Genomic DNA, 24,683 nt, shown 5'->3' with positions numbered 1-24,683 from the left:
CATAGCGACCCTATGCACAACAGAATGAAACACTGCCCGGTCCTGAGCCATCCTTACAGTTGTTGTTATGCTTGAGTTCATTGTTGCAGCCACTGTGTCAATCCGCCTTGTTGATGGTCTTCCTCTTTTCCACTGACCCTGTACTCTGCCAAGCATGATGTCCTTCTCCAGGGACTGATCCTTCCAGACAACATGTCCAAAGTACGTAAGAGGCAGTCTCGCCATCCTTGCCTCTAAGGAGCATTCTGGCTGTTCTTCTTCTAAGACAGATTTGTTCGTTCTTTTGGCAGTCCATTTTTTTTTTTTTTTTTTTTTGGCAGTCCATAGTATATTTAATATTCTCCGCCAACACCACAATTCAAAGGCGTCAGTTCTTCTTTGGTCTTTCTTATTCACTGTCCAGCTTTCACATGCATATGATGTGAATGAAAATATCATGGCTTGGGTCAGGCGCACCTTAGTCTTCAGGGTGACATCTTTGCTCTTCAACACTTTGAAGAGGTCCTTTGCAGCAGATTTGCCCAATGCAATGCATCTTTTGATTTCTTGACTGCTGCTTCCATGGCTGTTGATTGTGGATCCAAGTAAAATGAAATCCTTGACAACTTCAATCTTTTCTCCATTTATCATGATGTTGCTCATTGGTCCAGTTGTGAGGATTTTTGTTTACTTTATGTTCAGGTGTAATCCATACTGAAGGCTGTGGTCTTTGATTTTCATTAGTAAGTGCTTCAAGTCCTCTTCACTTTCAGCAAGCAAGGTTGTGTCATCTGCATGATGCAGGTTGTTAATATTAATCCTCCAATCATGATGCCCTGTTCTTCTTCATATAGTCCAGCTTCTTGTAGTATTTGCTCAGCATAAAGATTGAATAGGTATGGTTAAAGAATACAACCCTGACACATACCTTTCCTGACTCAGTATCCCCTTGTTCTATCTGAACAACTGCCTCTTGATCTATGTACAGGTTCCTCATAAGCACGATTAAGTGTTCCGGAATTGCCATTCTTCCAAATGTAATCCATAATTTGTTATGATCCACACAGTTGAATGCCTTTGCATAGTCAATAAAACACAGGTAAACATCTTTCTGGTATTCTCTGCTTTTAGCCAGGATCCTTCTGACATAAGCACTGATATCCCTGGTTCCATGTGCTCTTCTGAATCTGGCCTGAATTTCTGGCAGTTCCCTGTCAATATACTGCTGCAGCCGCTTTTGAATGATCTTCAGCAAAATTTTGATTGCATGTGATATTAATGATATTGTTCGATAATTTCCGCATTCAGCTGTATTATCTTTCTTGGGAATAGGCATAAATATGGATCTCTTCCAGTCGGTTTGCCAGGAAGCTATCTTCCATATTTCTTGGCACCCCCAATTACATAACTATATTTATATAAAACTTGAAAGAAGTATACCAATGAACAAGGACTTTCATTCATGAGATAATTATTTATATTTTCTCTGCTTTAAGAAAATGCTAGAATTTAGAGCTAATCTTCAGTAATTATGGCCTGTGAGAACTAAAACAGCTTCTCAAGGTATAATTTTTCCACGAGATCTGCAGACCTTTTCAGGAACTCCCTCAACAGACTGGGTAATAAGTACTTCAGATTACGACCTCTTCCTCATCTACTACTAAAATCTCAATGTCTTTGTCATTTAGGTTGCTCTGCATTTTACAAAGTTAATATTAAAGATCGCTAAAAAACTGTCCTACATTGTCAATCAAAGATCTTGATACTAGTCCTTATTATTTAAAATGTTTTACGTCTAGATGTTAGAGGCATCTAGAATTAGAAATTAGATTTTTAAATACTTTAGTAGACTTGCAATTCAGCTAAAGTATACTGTGAGTGAGAGGTAGAACTGCACTTGGGGTAATTGCTTAATTGTAAGACGATTTTTAAAGACAACATAATGTAGAGGATCTGGCAAACATCGTTAAGAACAAAGTCTAGAGAGTTGGATTTTAATGGTAAGCCTATAGGGCCTCCCAAGTCCTGCTAGAGCTCCCTTACAGGGACGCTTGAAGAATAAACAAGAAGGGGTTTATAAATGTTTTGGGTCATATGAAGAAAACCTCTGTGTAAATACAAAGTGTTCTGATTCTACCTTTTGACCTGTGATTATTCCTTAAGCAATATAGCCACAGAGTAATCGCAACCATCCCTAAGAAGATTCTCTATGGAAAATAGCAGGACGCCTACTGGCTGTAGATTCTGAGGAATAGTGGGATTGGTTTGTGATCACTTGAAGGCTCACAAAATGCTCTCTTGCTGGCACGTGGGAAGGCAAACTAAGGATGAGTATTAGTATCTGTACAGTCTCGGTTCAAATACTTCATTGTTATCAACTACAGTAGCTTAGTCAATTCTCATGATGACAACTACCGACACATATATTTCATGATGTTTCTGGTGTATAGAATCCTTACAAAATAGATTCTGGTGTCTGGATTGGCCCTAAGTAACTACTGAACTAATTACATTCAAAATCTTTATCTGCCTTTAACTTTAGAAATGCCTCAAAAGTTCATTTTCATGATGAAGTAATTTTTGGTTTTAAATCAACAGAGCATCATTTTATAGTTTTATTCAAAACATACTACATCAGTTCACCAATCCATGGGCTCATATGCTCCTACCCTTAATGAAAATGTAATTTCTAACTTCACCGAAAGTACAATCTGGTCTTTTCAAAAATTCCTGAGCTGTTATCCATCTTGATATGGTCCATCTCACCCCGCCCACAGATAATGCTGTATTTATTTCCAGTTACAATGACACATAAAAATCAAGTGCAAAAAAATCCCTGTTGTTTTAAAATTTAACTCCTATCTCCGTCTTCACAAGATTTATACAAGTTCCAGAGACTGAGATGCTGAGATACTAAGTCAATTGTCAGAGAGAAAAACTCTAAAGCACTGATCGAATCAGTAGTCTAGGAGCCAAATATTAGATGAGGTTCACAGACCAATTATAAGCTATGCAAAAGAAACAATCCAGAGCCAAAGCAATGGTTTTACTCTGTGTATAATCTGACTATTAAAATAAAAATAATCTTCTTTTTTTTGGTAAAAAGGAAAAAACATTTCTCTCTCAGATGATTAGTTACACCTTAAAATGCTTATCTACCTTTTTAATCTAGCACTCTTACATACAGAAACCTGATAAAAAATTTCAATGAATTTTCTGCTCATGTGTAAGTTCCAATACATGAACAGTTACACTTATTTGTGTTGATCCTCAGATCATTCTAAATTGGGCTCTGTTCTACCCCTGTAACTTTCCTTGATCATTTTTCATGCTGATACAGCTCATTTTTACCACCAAAAGGAGAAACAGTCTATCCATACCGTAATTAAGAGCTTCCGGTGCTGTCCATTTAATGGGAATCTGCTTTAAGCCAGAAGATGAATACACTCCACCATCCTCTTGACGAGACATTCCAAAGTCACTGATTTTCAGAAGATTATTTTCACCTACCAGGCAGTTTCTTGCAGCAAGGTCCCTAGGTTACAATAAGACATAGAAAACACCTATTAAATTGAAAGCCGTTTTCATGTTTATGACTTCCACATTTTGCATTTTTACATTTGCAGTGTATTTGTAATAAGGTTATGAATGCCTGTGATTTACCAGTTCTTCTTTTTTTTCCCATCTTTGCTGTCATTGGTAAAAACTATCCACGAGAACATTTGCATATGGAACAGGCCACATGCAAGTCTTCTAGGCAGCATATATTTCCATTTAAATAGTAAAATATTGACTGTAAGATTAAAAGAGAAGATCATAGAGAAGAGGCTGTGCATACTTGGCACCATTTCCTGTTTCTCTGTCTTTCTTAGAGCAGCACTCTTCAACAGAACTTTCTGTGATAAAGGAATGTCCTCTATCTGTGCTGTCCAATAAGGTAGCCATTAGCCACATATGCGGCTACTGAACACTTGCAATATGGTTAGGGTGCTGAGAAACTAAATTTTGTTTATGCTGTATTAATTTAAATTTAAATAGCCATACGTGGCTAGTAGCAATTGTTTTTGATAGTGTAGCCCCAGAGCTTCCCAAAGGTTGGGAAAGGGCTGTGGTGCCAGAGAAGTTGGCAATTCTTTTTCTACTGCTTCTGGGACAGGCAAAACCCTAAAGACCATCTGGCTCCTGCTTCTCTTTCCCACTTCATATCTTGTTCCACTCTCCCCATCATTTACTATGTTCTAGCCATACTGGGCTTCTTTTTGCCCCCAAATGTGACAAGCTGTATTCTAATTCTAGCGGGGGGGCGGGATACTCAATAAACAAATTCATATATATTTATATATGTACATGTGTATATATACACACAACAATATAGTGTAATAAGTGTGCTAACCATTAAGAAGAAAAAAATAAAAGGCAGTATAAAGGGAAAGAGATTTAAAAGAGGGAATCCTAGTTTAGATAGAGCTTTTAGGGAAGGCCTCTTTGATAATGTGATGTTTGATCAAAGACCTGAAGGAAGTTAGGGAGCAGGCCAGGGAAATATCTGGGAGAAAAGGATTCCAGGTAGGGAACAGTAGATAAAAAGGCTCTGAAGTGGGTATATTCTTAGCATATTCAAGGAACATGAAGGAGCCAATATAGCCGCAGTAGAATGAGTGAGAGAGATAACAGCAGATTTACTAGAGTTAGCCAAGACCAATGAAGTAGGAACTTTTAGGCCACATTAAGCTCTTTGGATTTTATTCAGAGAGGACTGGAGTTAACAGAGTTCTGCACACAGGAGTGACATCATCTGACTTATGTTTTTGAAGGATCATATGGCTACTATGTGAAGAATGGATTGGTAGAACCAGAGAGACCAGTTAGGAGACTTTTTCAGAAGTCAAGAAGGGGTAATAATAAGCTACACTAAGAGTGGTGGAATTGGTGAAAAGTAGATTCAGAAGGAGCCCTGGCGGAGGAACAGTGGTTAAAGTGCTTGGCTGCCAACCTAAAGGGCGGCAGTTTGAGCCCACCAGCCCCTCCAGGGAAGAAAGACTTGGCAGTCTGCTTTCATAAAAATCACAGCCTTGGAAACCCTAGGGGGCAGTTCTGTCCTATAGGTCACTATGAGTCAGAATCGACTCTACAGCAATGGATTTGTTTTTTTTTTTAACCAGATTTAGAATACATTTTGAAGGTAGAATCAATAGGATTTGCTGGAGGGCTAGATGTGGAGTGGGAGGGAAAGACAGTAAAGGATGATCCCCAGATCTCTAGCCTAAGCAACTGGAAGAATGGAGTTGACATTGAAATGGGGAATACTGGGGGAGGAAGAGATTCAGGGTGTGTGGCAGAGACAGCTAGATGCTATATTATTTTATTCTCTTCTTTAGTAAAAGATTCTTGATCTTGAGCTGAATATACTGCCATCCAGCTAAAAACAAGCTACAAATTGTAGACTTCCCAGAGTTAGGTATAGTAGGCAAAGGTTTCTTAGAACACAAAACAGCATGAACCATAACCTTAAGTTATGGCTAATGAGATATAAGCAAGAGAGTTTAAAACTGTACCTATCTACCTATGATTTTTTCTGCATAGAAAACCTTAAAAAATTTACATAATGAAAACAAGAATAAATGAATTTAGCAAGGTTGCAATATAAAAGGTTAATATGCAAAAATTATATTCTTATATGGTAGTGGCAAACAATTAAAAAATAAGATAAATACCATTTAGGGTAGCACCAATAGAACAAAATACTTAGAAATGAAATAAGAAAACTATCCAAGTCTTCTACACTTAGAACTTCAAAACTTGGGTGAGAAAAAATAATAAATACATACATAAATAAAAAGATATTCTATGCGTATGAAGAGGTACACTCAATATTGTTAAGATGTCACTTCTTTCCAAATTGATCTATTGATTTAATGCAATCCCAATAAAAATTCTAGATGTCTTTGTAGAACTAGACAAGCTGATTCTAAAATGTATATGGAAATGAAAAGTTTCTACAATAATCAAAGCAATTTCAATAAAGAAGTACAAAGTTGAAGGACTTACCCAGCCTGGTCTCAAATCTTAATATAAAGTTAAAGTTACCAATACGGGTTGTTGTTGTTGTTAGGTGCCATCAAGTCGATTCTGACTCCTAGTGACCCTATGCACAATAGAACAAAACACAATAGAACCTTACAATCATTATGCTTGAGCCCACTGTTGAAGCCACTGTGTCAATCCATCTCGTTGAGGTCTTCCTCTTTTCCGCTCACCCTCTACTTCACCAAGCATGATGTCCCTCCTGATCCCTCATGACAATATGTCCAAGGGATGTAAGATGCGGTCTTGCCGTCCTTGCTTGTAAGAAGCATTCTGGTCGTACTTCTTCCAAGACAGATTTGTTCATCTTCTGGCAGTCCATGGTATATGCAATATTCTTCGCCAACACCACAATTCAAAGGCATCAATTCTTCTTTGGTCTTCCTTATTCATTGTCTAGCTTTAACAAGTATATGATGCAATTGGAAATACTATGGCTGGGGTCAGGTGCACCTTAGTCCTCAGGGTGACATCTTTGCTTTTCAACACTTTAAAGAGGTCTCTTGCAGCTGATTTGCCCGAAGCAATGCGTCTTTTGATTTCTTGACTGCTGCTTCCATGGGCTTTGACTGTGGATCCAAGTAAAATGAAATCCTTGACAACTTCAATCTTTTCTCTGTTTATCATGATGGTGGTTATTGGTCCAGTTGTGAGGATTTTTGTTTACTTTATGTTCAGGTGTAATCCATACTGAAGGCTGTGGTCTTTGATTTTTATCAGTAAGTGCTTCAAGCCCTCTTCACTTTCAGCAAGCAAGGCTGTGTCATCTGCATAACGCAGGTTGTTAATAAGTCTTCCTCCAATCATGATGCCCTGTTCTTCTTCATATAGTCCAGCTTCTTGGATTATTTGCTCAGCATACAGATTGAATAGGTATGGTTAAAGAATACAACCCTGATGCAAACCTTTCCTGACTCAGTATCCCTTTGTTCTATCTGAACATCTGCCTCTTGATCTATGTACAGGTTCCTCATAAGCACGATTAAGTGTTCCGGAATTGCCATTCTTCCAAATGTTATCCATAATTTGTTATGATCCACACAGTTGAATGCCTTTGCATAGTCAATAAAACACAGGTAAACATCTTTCTGGTATTCTCTGCTTTTAGCCAGGATCCTTCTGACATCAGCAATGATATCCCTGGTTCCGTGTGCTCTTCTGAATCTGGCCTGAATTTCTGGCAGTTCCCTGTCAATATACTGCTGCAGCTGCTTCTGAATGATCTTCAGCAAAATTTTGCTTGCATGTGATATTAATGATATTGTTCTATAATTTCCACGTTTGGCTGTATCATCTTTCTTGGGAATAGGCATAAATATGGATCTCTTCCAGTCGGTTGGCCAGGAAACTGTCTTCCATATTTCTTGGCATAGACAAGTGAGCACTTCCAGGGCTGCATCCGTGTGCTGAAACATCTCAATTGATATGCTTTCAATTCCTGGAGCATTGTTTTTTGCCAGTGCCTTCAGTGCAGCTTAGATGTCTTCCTTCATTATCATTGGTTCCTGATCATATGCTACCTCTTGAAATGGTTGAACATCATTTAATTCTTTTTGGTATAATGACTCTGTGTATTCCTTCCATCCTCTTTTGATGCTTACTGTGTCGTATAATATTTTCCCCACAGAATCCTTCACTATTGCAACTCGAGGCTTGAATTTTTTCTTCAGTTCTTTCACCTTGAGAAATGCCAAGCGCGTTCTTCCCTTTTGGTTTTCTATCTCCAGCTTTTTGCACGTGTCATTATAATACTTTACTCTGTCTTCTGGAGCCACCCTTTGAAATCTTCTGTTAAGTTCTTTTACTTCGTCATTTCTTCCTTTTGCTTTAGCTGCTTGACATTCGAGAGCAAGTTTCAGAGTCTCCTCTGACATCCATCTTGGTCTTTTCTTTCTTTCCTGTCTTTTCAATGACCTCTTGCTTTCTTCATGGATGACATCCTTGATGTCATTCCACAACTCGTCTGGTCTTTGGTCATTAGTGTTCAACGCGTCAAATCTTAAGGAAAAAAAAAAAAATCTTAAGAGTGTCTCTAAATTCAGGTGAGATATACTCAAGGGTGTACTTTGGCTCTCGTCAACTTGTCCTAATTTTCTTCAGTTTCAGCTTGAACTTGTATATGCGCAATTGATTGTCTGTTCCACAGTCAGCCCCTGGCCTTGTTCTGATTGATGATATTGAGCTTTTCCATCGTCTCTTTCCACAAATGTTGTCAATTTGATTCCTGTGTGTTCCATCTGGAGAGATCTAATGTGTATAGTCGCCGTTTATGTTGGTGAAAAAAGGTATTTGCAATGAAGAAGTCGTTGGTCTTGCAAAATTCTATCATTCGATCTCCGGCATTGTTTCTATCACCAAGGCCATATTTTTCAAATACCAATCCCTCTTCGTTTCCAACTTTCCATTCCAATCATCAGTCATTACCAATGCATCCTGATTGCATGTTCTTTCAATTCCAGACTGCAGAAGCTGATAAAAACTTCACTTTCTTCGTCTTTGGCCTTAATGTTTGGTGCGTAAATTTGAATAACAGTTGCATTAACTGGTCTTCCTTGTAGGCGTATGGATATTTTCTTATCACTGACAGCGTTGTACTTCAGGATAGAAGTAGTAAGCAATAAGGATTACTACTGGTGAAAAGATAAATACATAACTCCAAAAACAGAATAGAGGGTCCAGAAATAGATCCACATACATATGGTCAATTGATTTTCAACAAAGGGACAAAGCAATTTAATGAAGGGGAAGGTTTTTCCACAAATGATGCTGAGATAATTGCTTATCTAAAGATCTGTATCTATAGCTATAGCCCTGGTGGCATAATGGTTAAAAGCTATGGCTGATAACCAAAAGGTCAGCAGTTTGAATCCACCAGGTATTCCTTGGAAACTCTATGGGGTAGTCCTACTCTGTCCTATAGGGTCGCTATGAGTTGGGATCGACTTGACAGCAACAGGTTTGGTTTTTTGGCTTATAGCTATATCTACTTATAAATTAACCTTGATCCATATCCTGCAGCATATACAAAAATTAATTAGAAATTGATCATGTACCTAAAATGTAAAACCCAAAACCATAAAACTTCTGAAATAAGATATAGGAGAAAATCTTTGCAATCTTGTGGTAGGCAAATATTTCTTAGAACACAAAAAGCACAAAGTATAAAAGAAAAAAAAATTGATAAATTGGACTTCATTAAAATTCAAAACTCAGCTCTTCAAAACACAAGGCTGAAAAACAAAAAGTAAGTCAAAGACAATATTCACAACACCTATATCAGACAAAGGACTTCTATGCAGAATATATAAAGAAGATAAAGATGACCTGCAATTTACTAATAGATGATTAACAATCCAGTGAGAAAATCAGCAAAAGATGTGAACAGAAACTTGACAAAAGAAGATATATGGAAGGAAAATACATACATGAAAAGATGCTCAACATTATTATTTATCAGGGAAATGCAAATTAAAACCCTATGAGGTACCTCTACATGTTGTTGTTAGGTGCCATTAGTCGATTTTGACTCATAGCATCCCTGTGTACAATAGAATGAAACACTGCCCTATCCTGAGCCATCCTCACAAGCGTTGCTATGTTTGAACCCATTGTTGCAGCCACTGTGTCAATTAATCTCATTGAGGTTCCTCCTCTTTTTTGCTGACCCTCTCTTTTACCAAGCATGGTGTCCTTTTCCAGGGACTGGTGCCTCCTGATAATATGTCCAAAGTATGCGAGACGAAGTCTTGCCAGCCTCGCTTCCAAGGAGCATTTTGGCTGTACTTCTTCCAAGACAGACTTGTTTGTTCTTCTGGCAAGCCATGGTATACTCAATATTTTTTGCCAACACCATCATTCAAAGGCATCAATTCTTCTTTGGTCTTCCTTATTCATTGTCCAGCTTTGGCATGCATATGAGGCGACTGAAAATATCATGGCTTGGGTCAGGCGCATCTTAGTCCTCAAAGTGACATCTTTGCTTTTCAACACTTTAAGGAGGTCTTTTGCAGCTGATTTGCCCAATGCAATATGTCATTTGATTTCTTCTCTGCTCCTTCCATGGGCATTGATTGTGGATCCAAGTAAAATGAAATCCTTGACAACTTCAATATTTTCTTCGTTTATCATGACGTTGCTTATTGGTCCAGTTGTACAGATTTTTGTTTTCTTTACATTGAGGTGTAATCCATACTGCAGTCTGTAGTCTTCGATCTCCAATAGTAAGTGCTTCAAGTTCTCTTCACTTTCTGCAAGCAAGGTTGTGTCATCTGCATATTGTAGGTTGTTAATGAGTCTTCCACCAATCCTGATGCTGCATTCTTCATACAGTCCAGATTCTCGGATTATTTGCTCAGCATACAGATTGAATAAGTATGATGAAAAGATACAACCTTGCTGCATACCTTTCCTGATTTTAAACCACACAGTATCCCCTCTTCTGTTCTAATGACTCCCACTTTGTCTATGTATAGGTTTTGCATGAGCATAATTAAATGTGCTGGAATTTCCACTCTTTGTAATATTATCCATAAAACCTAACTATTCCAAGTCTTGATGAGGACATCGAGCAACTAGAACTTTCATACATTCCTAGTGGAAATGTAAAATTACACAATGGCTTTGGAAAATAAGTTGGCAGTTACTTAAGGAGTTAAACATAGACCTACCACACAACCCTGCTGTTCTGCTTATAGGGTTCTATCCAAGAGAAACATAAATATATATGTCTACACAAAGACTTGCATGCAAATATTCATAGCAGCTTTATGTGTAATAGATGAAAACTAGAAACAATTCAAATCTAAATGTCCATCAACAGATGAAAGGATAAACAAATAATGGGATATCCATAAAATGAAATGCTACTTGGGAATAACATGGAACTACCATATACTCAATAACATGGATGACTCTCCAAATCATTATGATGAATAAAAGAAGCCAGCCCTCTTTCCAATTAGTATACAGTGTATAATTTATATAAAATTCTAGAAAATAAAAATTAATCTATAGTGACATAAATCAGATCAGTGATTGCCTGATGATGGGGAAGGAGAAAAGGATTAATTACAAAGGGACACAAGTAAACTTTTAAGGGTATTATCTTGATTCTGGTGATAGTTTTATGGGTATATACATATGTCAGATTGATTACATTGTACCCTTTAAATATGGACAGTTTAAATCAAACCCATTGCTATCTAGTTGATTTTGACTCATAATGACCCTGTAGGACAGAGGCAAACTACCTTATAGGACTTCCAAAGCTGTAAATCTTTATTGAAACACACTGCCACATCTTTCTCCTGTGCAGTGACTGGTGGGTTCAAACTGCCAACCTTTTGGCTATCAGCCAAGAGCTTAACCAGTGTTCCACCAGGGCTTCCTAGGTGCAGTTTATTGTACTTCAATTACACTGCAATGAAGTTATGAAAACAAAGTACAGCTTCTATGCTCATGAGCATTACCTTCAGCAAATTACATAACCTTTCTATGTATCAGTCACTTCATCTGTAAAATGGGAATGCTAATAATACCTCCTTCTTCCTCTTTCTTCCTAGTCTGTCTTAGACTGGAAGTTCTGCTGAAATCTGTCCACCATGCAATCCTGCTGGTATTTGAAATACTGGTGGCATAGCTTCCAGCATCACAGCAACACACAAGCCACCACAGTACAGCAAAATGGCAGATGAGTGCTGTTGTTGGCATGACTCAAAATGAGAAGAAACAGATGCAAACATCCATTACTAATTGGGACATGGGATGTATGGAGTATGAATCTAGGAAAACTGAAGTTGTAAAAAGTGAAATGGAATGCTTGAAGATCAATATCCTAGGCACTAATGAGCTGAAATGGACTGGCATTGGTCATTCTGAGTCAAACAATCACATGGTCTACTATGCTTGGAATGACAAATTGAAGAGGAATGGTGTGGCATCCATCATCAAAAAGAACATTTCAAGATCTATCCTGAAGTACAATGCTATTAGTGATTGGAAAATATCCATACACCGACAAGGAAGACCAGTTAATATGACTATTACCAAATTTACCCACCAACCACTAATGCCAAAGATGAAGACATTGAAAAATTTTACCAACTTCTGCAGTCTGAAATTGATCAGTCATGCAGTTGAGATGCATTGATAATTACTGATGATCAGAATGCAAAAGTTGGAAAGAAAGAAGAAGGATCATTGTTGGAAAATACAGCCTTGGTGATGAAAATGACGAAGAGAACCCATGATAGAATTTTGCAAGACCAATGATCCGTTCATTGGAAATCCTTTTTTTCAACAACATAAATGGTGACTTTATATGTGGACCTCACCAGATGGAATACATAGGAATGAAATCTACTACATCTGTGGAAAGAGATGACAAAGAAGCTTAATATTATCAGTCAGTACAAGGCCAGGGGCTGACTGTGGAACAGACCATCAACTACTCATATGCAAGTTCAAGCTGAAGCTAAAGAAAATTAAAACATGTCCATGAGAGCCAAAGTACGACCTGGAATATATCCCACTTGAATTTAGAGACCATCTCAAGAATAGATTTGATGCACTGAAAAGTAATGACCAAAAACCAGATGAGTTGTGGGATGATATCAAGGATATCACACATGGAGAAAGCAAAAGGTCATTAAAAAGACAGAGAAGAAAGAAAAGACCAAAATGGATGTTGGAAGAGACTCCGAAACTTGATCTTGAGTGTAGAGTAGCTAAAGTGAATGGAAGAAACGATAAAGTAAAAGATCTGGACAGATTTCAAAGGGCAGGTCCAGAAGACAAAGTAAAATATAATGAAATGTGCAAAGATCTGGAGAGAGAAAACCAAAAGGGAAGAACAGACTCAGCACATCTCAAGCTGAAAAAACTGAAGAAAAAATTCAAGCCTCCAGTTGTAATACTGAAGGATTCTACGGGTAAAATACTGGAAGATGCAGAAAGCATCAAAAGAATACGGAAGGAATACACAGAGTCATTGCACCAAAAAGAACTGGTTGATGTTCAGCCATTTCAGGAAGTAGTATACGACCACAAACTGATGGTTCTGAAGGAAGAAGCCCAAGCTGCACTGAAGGTATTGGCGAAAAACAAGGCTCCAGGAATTGACAGAATACTAACTGAGATGGTTCAGCAAACAGATGTAATGCTGAAAGCTTGCCTATGCCAGAAACTTGGAAGACAGCAACCTGGCCAACCAACTGGAAGAGATCCATATTTGTGTCCATTCCAAAGAAACGTGATCCAACAGAATGGAGGAATGATTGAACAATATCATTAATATCACACACAGGTAAAATTTTACTGAAGATCATTCAAAAACAGTTGCAGCAGTACATAGTAAACTACAGAAATTCAAGCTGGATTCAGAAGACGATGTGGAATGAGGGATATCATTGCTAATGTTAGATGGATCTTGGCTGAACGCAGAGAATACCAGAAAGATGTTTACCTGAGTTTTATCGACTATGTAAATGCATTTGACTGTGTTGATCACAACAAATTATGGATAATATTGTGAAGAATGGGAATTCCAGAACACTTAATTGTGTTCATGCGAAAACTGTACACAGACCAAGAGGTAGTCATTTGAACAGAACAAGGGGATACTGCCTGTTTTAAAATTAGGAAAGGTGTGCATCAGGGTTGTATCTTTTTAGCATACTTATTCAATCTGTATACTGAAGAAATAATCCGAGAAGCTAGACTATATGAAGAAGAATGTGGCAGCAGGATTGGAGGAAGACTAGTTAACAAGCTGAGATATGTGGATGACACAACCTTGCTTGGTGAAAGTGAAGAGGACTTGAAGCACTCACTGATGAAAATCCAACACTACAGACTTCAGTATGGATTACAACTCAATGTAGAGAAAATAAAAATCTTCACAACTGGACCAATAAGCAACATCATTATAAACAGAGAAAATACTGAAGTTGTCAAGGATTTCATTTTACTTGGATCCACAATAAGCCCCCATGAAGCAGCAATCAAGAAATGAAATGATGTAGTGCCCTGGGCAAATCTGCTGCAAAAGACCTCTTTAAAGTGTTAAAAAAGCAAAGATGTCACTTTAAGGACTAAGATGCACCTGACCCATGCCATGGTATTCTGATTCACCTCATATGCATGCAAAAGCTTAACAATGAATAAGACCAAAGAAGAATTGATGCATTTAATTTATGGTGTTGTGGAAGAATAGTGACTATAACATAGAGTGCCAGAAGAATGAATAAATCTGTCTTGGTAGAGGTACAACTAGAATGATCTTTAGAAGCAAGGATGGCAAGACTTTGGGTTATGTACTTTGGACCTGTTATCAGGATGGGCCAGTCCCTGGAGAAAGACATCATGCTTGGTAAAATAGAGCATCAGTGAAAAATAGGAAGACCCTCAACAGGATATACTGACATAATGGTTGCAAGGATGGGTTCAAACATAGCAATGGTTGTGTGGATAGGGCAGGACCCGGAAGCATTTCATTCTGTTGTATACAGGGTCACTATGAGTTGGAACCAACTAGATGGCAGCTAACAACAACTAACAATAGTACCTATGTCACAGAGTTCCTGTGAGGATTGAAGGAACTCATATATACATAGCCTACCATCAGTAAGAGCTCAATTTTTTTTTATTACCTATGTACCATTATTTCTAAAATAATTCAATTTTTTTTTATTTCTAAAATAATTCATTTATATTAAAAAAACAAACAGGGCACACCGATTTGTTTAAAATGATATATTTCCAAAGTTAAAATATTGGTATCCTTTTCTTCTGTATTTAAATATTTAGCTCACAAAGTGAAGTACATCTAATACCGGGGATCTCTGTGGGAGAACCACCCAAGTACTTTTCCCTGAAGCATACAACAGTCAGCCCTTTCCCCTAACAGAGATGGTCAGGGAACTGGGAAACATCCTCTCAACTGGCAATTGAACAAGGCAGAATCCTAGGCATTTGCTGTTAGGTGCCATCGAGTCAGCTCCAACTCGTGGAGACCTTATGTATGTATAACACAAAAAAACGTTGCCCGGTCCTGTGCCATCTTCATGCTGATTGTTGAGTCCATTGTTGCAGCTATTGTGTCAGTCCATCTCATTGAAGATTTTCCTTATTTTTGCTGACTTTACCAAATTTGATGTCCTTTTCTAGAGATTGGTCTTTCCTGATGACATGTCCAAAGTAAGCGAGCAGAAGTCTTGTGTCTTGCCATCTTTGTTTGTAAGGAGCATGCTGGACAGAGAAGATGGTAAGGAAGCTCCTAGGTGTTGAGGATAAGCTTCTGATGGTGTCTTTAGAAGGTAGGAGGGGACTAATAGCTGTGAATGGCTGTGCTATGTGGCATGGTTTATAGTTTACTTAGGTGACTTTCTAACAACCTGGGAAAGTAAGCAGAGCCACCCCCACTGTATAGATGAGGAAATGGAAGCATAGAGAGGCTTGCAACATACCCAAGATTACAAAATCAGTAAGAAGTAGAGGACTCTAGTGCAAAGGGAGGCAAGTGAATTCTGGTGCCATTCAAGGGAAGGAAGGAAAGCTTTTGTTGGTGACCTCAGTTCATTCGTTTTGCAGATTCTTCCTGACTCAGCCAGTCCTCCCCAATCCAGAGGAACTGCCACACCATGTACCTCTCAGCCCTAGTCCATGGGTCAGCGGACTACTCCTCAGGGGCAAATGCCATCCTTCTGGGTCAGAATAAGATTTTATTCACTGCAGCATTTTAGTCATTTACATGATTTCATATTTAGTACTTTCCCCAAAACAAGACTTATGCTTCAGGACTCTGTATACTTCTGTTGTTATAACTGTCTTCATTGTACCACCAACTTATAGGTTTGTCCTCTGAAATGATGATACAGTTCTATGAGGACCAACCAGAAATTAATTTAGTGATTTTTTTTTTATTTTTCAACTCAAGGTAAATAAAATTTCAATAACATTTCTAGGAAACTTTGTTTGGGCTGCATTAAGTTCAAATGAACAGAAATGGAATCTTTTTGGCACAATCTATGAATTTCAGTAAAACCGTGGGCCATCAGGCAATAAGCATGCACTGTGTACTTTCTATTTGGCTAATATTCTAAGTATTAAAGGAGATCGGAAAGAAGATATGGTCTCTGGGCTGAGAAGATGACAGTCTAAATTGGGAGATAAGGCAGACATACATTGCCCTCCCTTCTTTTCCCCACTTCTTTCTGTATTCAGCTATTATCCAGGCCTGAGTCAGACACTCTAGGAAACACAATAGTGCTCCCTGCCTCTTCACACATGAAACTGCTGGAGAACAAGCCAATGTGAGCCTGTTATTTATAGATCGTAAATCCTATAGGAATTCAGAGATGGGAACTCTCATACCAGGCTTGGGTTGTCATTCACAGGAGGTATCAGAAATAGCTGCATCTCACCACATGCAGAGGAATGTAACAGCAAATGCTGACAGCCAAAAAGATATGGAAATGTTCCATTTATGTCTGCTGAGAAATCTTATTTGAAGATTCAAAGTCAAACTTCTGAGTGTGTACCAGAGGTGTCTTACAAGTCATACATAATGTGAGACAGGCTAATTAAGGGTAAAATGAGAACAGAGAGCAGTTGTAGGAAATCCAACACCAGCAGGCAATGGAGAGGAGCAAATTTTCTTCCACCATCAGGAAAGCACAACAGTGGGCATCCTGCTCTGTGGTGATGTTGACTCACAGCAAACACTCTGGGAAACCAGAATAACCATGAGGCCGAGCCAGCGTTCTCCTTCACCATGCTGCTTTACTCCAAACATCATTTACTACTTGCAGCTAGGATTCCACAAAGTCAGGATTTATCCCTCACATAGAAAAGGACTCAGGAAAATTTTTTTGGTGTAAAAAAGATTCCCACTGTGTCTGGATAATACTGAACCAAAAATAACTATTAGCAATTAGGAGGAAAAAGCCTATTTAAAGTCCTAAGGCTTCCTTATTCTGATTAAAACATGGCATAAAACCTTTTTTTTTTAAACCTACAACCCAGGGGTTAGGAAATAAATAAGTAGACTTCCTTTGCCTTACTAAGTTCTTATATATAGAGGAGAGCAATCAGCTTTATTACTGCCCAAATCATCTATATTTTGGTAGGTGGTTGCAAGCATATTTTGGGTGCATTATACAGTAGTGGTTAAAAGCACTAATTCTGAAGTATTATATTATCATTTACTAGCACTTGAATCTTTAGAAATTTACTTATGTACCTCAGTTTTCTTACCTGTAAAATAGGGATAATAATAGTACCCACCTCATAAGGTTGTTGTGAAGATTAAATAATACGTAAATCGCTTAGCACTGTAACTGGAAAATAGTAGGCTTGCAATAAATGTTAGCTACAGAGAGATATAAAACTGCACACTTAACACAGCAAAACTTGAATTTTAGCCCTAGAAGGTATATGTTGGAGAATCACAGCATTTTTTTTTCTCCTAATTGGAATAAACTATTTGATAATTTCTCTTTATATGACTACAAAGGTCATTTAATTTAGTTTTAACAGCAACAACTTACATAGTGCTATGTGTCAGGCTAGTTTTTTATGTCAGGCACTATTCTAAGCACTTGTCATATGTTCCTAAATTCTCCTAATTACTGTAATTATGATCTCCATTTTTATAGGCAACGAAACTGAGACTCAGAGACTTAAGTGACTTGCCCAAGGTCGGACAGACAACAAGTTAAGTGGGGCAACGCAAGAGCTGAAACACAGCAGTCCAGCCCTTCTGTTGTTGTTAGGAGCTGTGGAGTCAGATCCCATGCACAGTGACCCTGTGTACAACCGAATAAAACACTGCCAGATCCTGTGCCATCCTTACAATAGTTGCTATATTTTTGCACATTGTTGCAGCTGCTGTGTCATTGAGGTTCCTCTTTTTCCCTTATCCTCTGCTTTACCAAGGATGATGTCCTTCTCCAGGGACTGGTCCCTCCTGATAATATGTCCAAAATACGTCATATGAAGTCTTGCTATGCTCACTTCTAAGGAGCATTCTGGCTGTACTTCTTCCCAAACAGATCTGTTTGTTCTTCTGGCAGTCCACGTTATGTCCAGTATTCTTCACCAACACCATAATTTGAAGGCATCAATTCCTTTTCAGTCTTCCTTATTCATTGTTCAGTTTCACATGCATATGAGGCTATTAAAAATACTATGGTTTAGGTCAGGCACACCTTAATCCTCAACGTGACATCTTTGCTTTTTAACATTTTAAAGAGGTCTTTTGCAGAAGAGTTGCCCAATACAACGTGTCTTTTGATTTCTTGACTGCTGCTTCCATGGGGGTTTATTGTGGATCCAAGTAAAAGAAAATCTTTGACAACTTCAATATTTTCCCCTTTTGCTTATTGGCCCAGTTGTGAGGATTCTGTTTTTCTTTATGTTGAGGTGTAATCCATACTAAAGGCTGTAGTCTTTGATCTTCATGAAGATCAAAGTCCGGACCTAGAGTCTGGAATTTCAGACACTTGCCATGATGCCTCTCAATATTTCCAGAAATTCTCTTTGGGAATATAATCAAACTATGCACCTCTTGATCCACGGTCAATGGCTACAATTTTTGGATTTTAAACAACAGAAGAGCCCAAATTGGTTACCGTTAAGTAGAAAGGAAGTGAACTTTAAGCATTCTTAACAACAACAAAAACAAAAATGGCCTATACAATAAGCATATGAAAAATCCATTTTCTGAAGGAGTTAAATTTTCCTTACGTCTTTAAAACGATATACATAAATGTTCTGATGGAAGGGGAATAGGATTGCTTGTTTCTTGTTTAAAACGTCTGCACACAATACTAGAAGTGGAATTGTAAATTGTATCACAGGGCATGCCAGGAAGCTGTGGTTGGGCAAGGTGGGGAGTCTTTGGCAATAGAGCTGACACCTTGGGGACCATTACATACTGGCCACTATTCAGCTGCAAGTGATAGGATCAGAGTTTGGCAAAAAAGACATGACCAACCAGATTCTCCTGCAATTCAGATGTTGCTCTTTCTCACTTCACAGTCTACCTTATCTTTCCTTTGACTAAAGTGACGTAAATATGAAAACCTCTCTACATCTCTCATTTCAGCACACCCTTCGTTTGACTCCCAATTTTCCATTCACCATTCTGTTCCTCACCTCCTGTCTCCCTTTCACACCTCCTTTACCACCACATGCCTTTCCCCTGCAGAAATTCTGTGCCCATTATTAATGGGCCATTTATTTCTAAAAGAAGGAAGCCCTAGCTGCAAAACTGTGAAAATTAGTCTTATTATTAAACTGCCTTTTCTCTTCCTTTGAAAAGCTGTTCCAGTGCACAGATTTCTGGTAGGGTGGAAACAAAAGTGCTGCCTCTGTGAGTACAGTAGCGGGCCTGGTGGGGAGTGAGGGTTGACAGCATCATTTTTTTTCCCTCTCTGGTTGGTCCAACACCTGATGGGTATATATGGTGAGAGCCAAAGGACTCATTGTTCCTGAAAGAGCTCTCCTGCTGCCTGCCAGGGTGCTTAGAAGCCTCAGTATTTGAGTCTCCTCATATACTTAAAGCCACTGCAAAAATGTAAATGTGTTACTTTGTGGAGAAGGAGGCACATATCACCACCTACTCACATTTGGGCATAAATTATTTGAACAGAGATTTGAAAAGGTGTCATTGAAAGTTCTAAGAGAATGGAATGTCAGGGCAGGTATGTCCTGATAATGGAAAAAAGAAGGGGAAAGAGAAAATTGACTAGTACAGGGTACTGGCTGGGGAAAGCACGTCTGGGTAATGTATAAGGTGGGCTTTTGTGGGGAAAGTCAATTTGGGCACTGCGTGAATATTTTAAGGGTATGAGGGACATTCAGTGGGGGAAACAATGCTAATATAACTTCCAAAAATTTTATCTAGGAGTAGCTCTAGTATATTTATTGTAAACAGAGTCACCTCATTCTCAACAGCAGAGGAACACCACCTGGGGAGATCTGGATGCCTCAACCACTGAGTCTATTATATTGAAGTAATGCTACACTGAGCTGTGTTCTCCAGAGGGGAAAAAAAAAAGCCTTTGGTGATTTGTCCCAGTGAAGCTGCTGCTCAACAGATGGATGGCACATGAAACAACCAAGTCTCTGTCTGACACATCCCCCTGAATGAGAACCATTTATGTAAGTTACTGTAAGTCACCTGCCGTTACTTAAAATGGACATGCTCTGCACATAGAGAAGTGCTTACTCCTTTTCGCTCCTTCAACTCCTTTCTGTGGGTAACCCCTTAAAAAGAATTCTAAATGGACATGTGCAAGTGCAAACCCCAACATATTCTTTTATTTACTTTAGAAATAAAGTTCCTAGATAGTCGGCTAAAGAAAGTGAACTTATACTTAACATGGATACTGAAAAGAAAAATCAGAACCAAACACACAGTGGTAACACTTAACTTCAGAATTAAATTTGCCTCAAAAAACCTCAGGAGACCTGTCTTTGTATTTAACTACTGTGATTAATCTGGATAGTTTACAGTTTTATGAAATGCGTACGCTATTTATTTGCATAGTCAGATATAAATCTCTCTCACTCAGTGGTTTCTGTTCTCTATCACCTGTGGGCCACACTGTGAAATGAGATACCAAAGCTCTAGAGATTATCTCTGGGCAGATTTTTAATAAATATTGATCTAATGCTAAACCTCTTAAAAATAAAGAGTCCAATGCAGAGGAACATGGAGGGACAAGTTAAAAACACATTGATGAAAAGTAAATGTTTAAATCTCTTCAGTTCACAGAAATAAACTAAATTCTTGAGATAATTCAAAAAGAAAACTGAGCTTTGCTGTAAGCACTCACATTAAAGGTCAATAGCAGTTCCAGGTTGCAATAAAACGCACTGCAAGGACCTGGTTTCAAAGCTGGCCTCAGTACTGACGATGGCAGGAGCCTGTACCCCTAACAGTCTTCTGGAAGGGGGATTTTTAAAATATCCAGCTCCTGTCACTCTGACAATATGAGAAGTAAAAATGGAAGCCACTTACCTGAGTGACAAATGCTATAATTTAAAATGTTACACTTGTACCTACTATAACATGGATGAGCCTTGAAAACATTATATTGAGTGAAATAAGTGAGTCACAAAAGGACAAATATTGTATGATCTCATTACATGAAATATCTAAAATAGGAATATGTAGAGAGACTAGAAGGGGCAGGAGGGAGAATGAAAGGGAAAGTCATTGTTTAAGGGGTACTGGTTTTCTGCTGCGGGTGATGGAAAAATTTAGAAACGGATAACGGGGATGGTTGCATAACATGCTAAACATAATTAATGTCACTGACTTGTACGTGTAAAAGATGTTGAAATGGCAAATGTTTGTTATATTTTTTTTCATAATAAAAACATGTTACATTTGGATGCAATAAGTTACTCTGAGCAACAGACGAAAACAGCGAGAAAACCACTCCTTATGATAATAGTATTTATGGACTTCTTTAAATGTGCCAAGTGCTATTTTAAATGTTTTTCATGTAACCTAGTCTCTTTTTTTTATTCTCTGTCAGGAGTCCCTGGGTAGTGTAAATGGTTAACACGCTCAGCTGCTAGCCAAAAAGTTGGAGGTTTGAGTCCACTAAGAGATGCCTCAGAAAAATTCGCCATTGAAAATTCTAAGAAGCACGGTTTTGTTCTAACACACATGGTCTTCATGAGTCGAAATTGACTCAACAGCAAATTTTTTTTTTACTGGTTAGTTTCCGTCAATATCAACTTCATACACAATAAAATCTGTACATCAAATGCATTTCACAAATTTGTCTGGATGCAATGATACAAACACCTCCACTGTATTATGGATCTGGACTACGGATCAGGAGACTCAAGTTCTAGGCCCAGTGTTTCTCCTAACAGACTATGTAAGCATATGCACGACCTATCATTTCCCAGAACCATAGAAATGAGAATAGCAGTTCTTGACTTTTATAAGCATAATGGGTCCTGTATGATATCAAATAATTTTGTGTTTCCTCAGCACTATATCCAACCTGATATGACAGTTGTATGTTTCATAATGGATAATAGGGAAATACACGATGAAAAGTTACTAAGAATTCAGCAATGTTTTGAAACGAATTTGTCATTCATTAATCGTAACAGTAAAATCATGCTGAACATAGATATGTACAGGACATTACTCTGTCTCAGATGATGCTCCGTGTACGTTTGGAACACTTGCAATAATTTGTTGAAACCAGAGGTCTGTGGTTTACTGGCTGGTAGCTAGGGTATGGTCCTTTCAACTCTTAACATTTGGTATACTCTAGGTTAAAGGCATTGTCTTTCTCTAACTGACCAGATGAATCAACTGGGTACCGCACAGTGGTGCTAGATAGTCCTGGTGAAGAATTTTCTAGGTTGCCAGTGCAACAGTGAGTGTTGGCAGCTAACGAATATAAATGAAACTGGGTAAGTGAGTCACAAGAATGCCATGCTGCTCCACGTGGCCAACCGTTCCACTTACCTCGGGACCAAACTATCACAATGCAGGCATCCTTTAGTTTGCCTCTGCTGAGTAACTGTGGGCTAGCCCTGGTGATGTAGTGGTTAAAGTGATCGATTGGTAATTGAAAGGTCGGCAGTTCGAAACCTCCAGCAGCTCCAAGAGCAAAACATGTCTCAGTCTGCGTCTGTGGAAATTTACAGACTTCGAGACTGTATGAGGTCTCTATGAGTCAGAACCAACTAGACTGCAGTTCGTTTGGGTTTTTTTTTTTTTTTTTTGGTACTACCAAGAAAACATTCTTTCCAACCCTGTAAGAATAATAGTAATGATTTTATTGAGCACCTATGTGCCAGCTGCGATACCAGAAGCTTTACCTGTTATCCCTACTTTTAAAAATCTGCAGGGTAGATTTCTCTATTGTATAGATAAAGAAACTGGTGCTCAGAGATTAAATACCTTGCCCAAGACCACATAGCTGCTAAGTGGCTAACTAAGGAATCTCTCTTACTCCAAAGCCCATGTTCTTTCAGTATTCCACAGTGCTGGGTGTTCTTTTGAATTCTTTGAAATACTGTTAAGTTTATCTTGACAAAACTTATACTCTTCAATCTTTCTGCCATTTTGTTCTTGGGACTTGATTTATTTCCCATTTAAATTTAATTGAATGGAGCCCATGACTCAGTGCTGAGCCCATGGAATATAGAATATATTGAGAGGACTAAAATATGTTTTATTTTTTTATTCAATTGTCTATCTTCTCTTTTACATTCTTATTTTCTATTTGATTTTTCTATTTTGTACAAAGATACATAACAATCCCTCCATAACCATTTTGTATAGTTTATACTCTTACAATGTTATGTACATACTCATATTGGGACCTAAGTTAAGATACAAAAGGCACATAAAGGCGCAGGGCAACTGCATAATTTGTCATACACGAAGTGCCATAATGAGCCTTAGGATCATTTCAATTTTTACAGTCCACAAAATGTTCAGCTAATACTGTAGTTATGATGGAATGCACCTAGATTTAGATATTGAAGGACCTGTAGATGATGCAATGGTTAGCTCTTTGTAGGATAAACTTCTCTGTGCAAGAGATGCCAGTGACTTTATATTTTGCTGAAATGATCAGTAATGGGCTTTGTTCCTGGATTGCCCTGCATTCCAATCCTCCCAAATCAGAGAGAGCTACACGGCCAACTTGTACTTTGCCCTCTAATTTGTTGGTGCCTAGACTCTTCCATACTCCTGGAGAGGCAGGTGGAAAGACAGCCTTATCTGGCATTGTTGGTGTTGTTACGTGCCGTCAAGTCAGTTCCAACTCATAGCAACCCTATGTACAACAGAATGAAACACTGCCCAGTCCTGCGCCATCCTCATAATCATTGTTATGCTTGAGCCCATTGTTGTAGCCACCGTGTCAATCCATCTCGTTGAGTGTCTTCTTCTTTGTCGCTGACCTAATTTTACCAAGCATGATGTCCTTCTCTATTTGATGATTGCCAGTTTTTCCAGATTTTTGTACATTTCACATTCTGATTATTAATGGATGTTTGCAGAGGTTTCTCCTCATTTTGAGTCATGCCACATCAGCGAATGAAGTTCTGAAAACGTGACTCCAACCACGTCATTAAGGCCGACTCTACTGTGAGGAGACAGCTTTTTCCCAGTTGCCTTTTGTATGCCTTCCAACCTGAGGGGCTCATCTTCTGGCACTATATCTGACAATGTTCCGCTGCTATTCATAAGGTTTTCACTGGCTAATTATTCTCAGAAGTAGACCTCCAGGTCCTTCTTCCTAGTCTGTCTTAGTCTGGATGCTCAGCTGAAACCTGTCCTCCACGGGTAACCCCGCTGGTATTTGAATACCGGTGGCATAGTTTCCAGAATCACAGCAACACACAAGCCCCTACGGTTAGACAAATTGACAGACACATGGAGGCATCTGACATACTACCACAGAAAATGTCTTTAGACATCTGACATTACTACCACAGAAAAAGTCTTTAGAATAGTTTGGGCCACTATGTGCAGAGGGAGAAATATCTAGTCATATGTATTGTAGCACAAGTATTCTGTTAATGAAAAATACTTTTCAATATTTATAGAAATTCAAGAGAAGCAGTGA

General features: G+C 38.4%; 1 protein-coding gene across 8 annotated transcripts in view; it reads right to left on the bottom strand.

Annotated features, from left to right (window-relative positions):
* FER (FER tyrosine kinase) overlaps window positions 1-24,683 on the bottom strand; it is a 477,482-nt gene that overhangs the window by 14,982 nt on the left and 437,817 nt on the right. For 7 of the 8 annotated variants that reach the window (XM_049857769.1, XM_049857753.1, XM_049857743.1 and 4 more), the window contains one exon: window positions 3,360-3,514. In XM_049857769.1, the coding sequence (XP_049713726.1) occupies window positions 3,360-3,514 (155 nt within the window). Of the gene's footprint in view, window positions 1-3,359; window positions 3,515-23,467; window positions 24,465-24,683 lie in introns of those variants that run through there. The other variant, XM_049857800.1, reaches the window with a different exon arrangement.

This window comes from Elephas maximus, chromosome 2 (assembly GCF_024166365.1).
Source record: "Elephas maximus indicus isolate mEleMax1 chromosome 2, mEleMax1 primary haplotype, whole genome shotgun sequence".
NCBI classification, from domain to species: Eukaryota; Metazoa; Chordata; class Mammalia; order Proboscidea; family Elephantidae; genus Elephas; species Elephas maximus.
The sequence above is the reverse complement of the archived record's forward strand: the minus strand, read 5'-3'. Positions and strand labels throughout refer to the sequence as shown.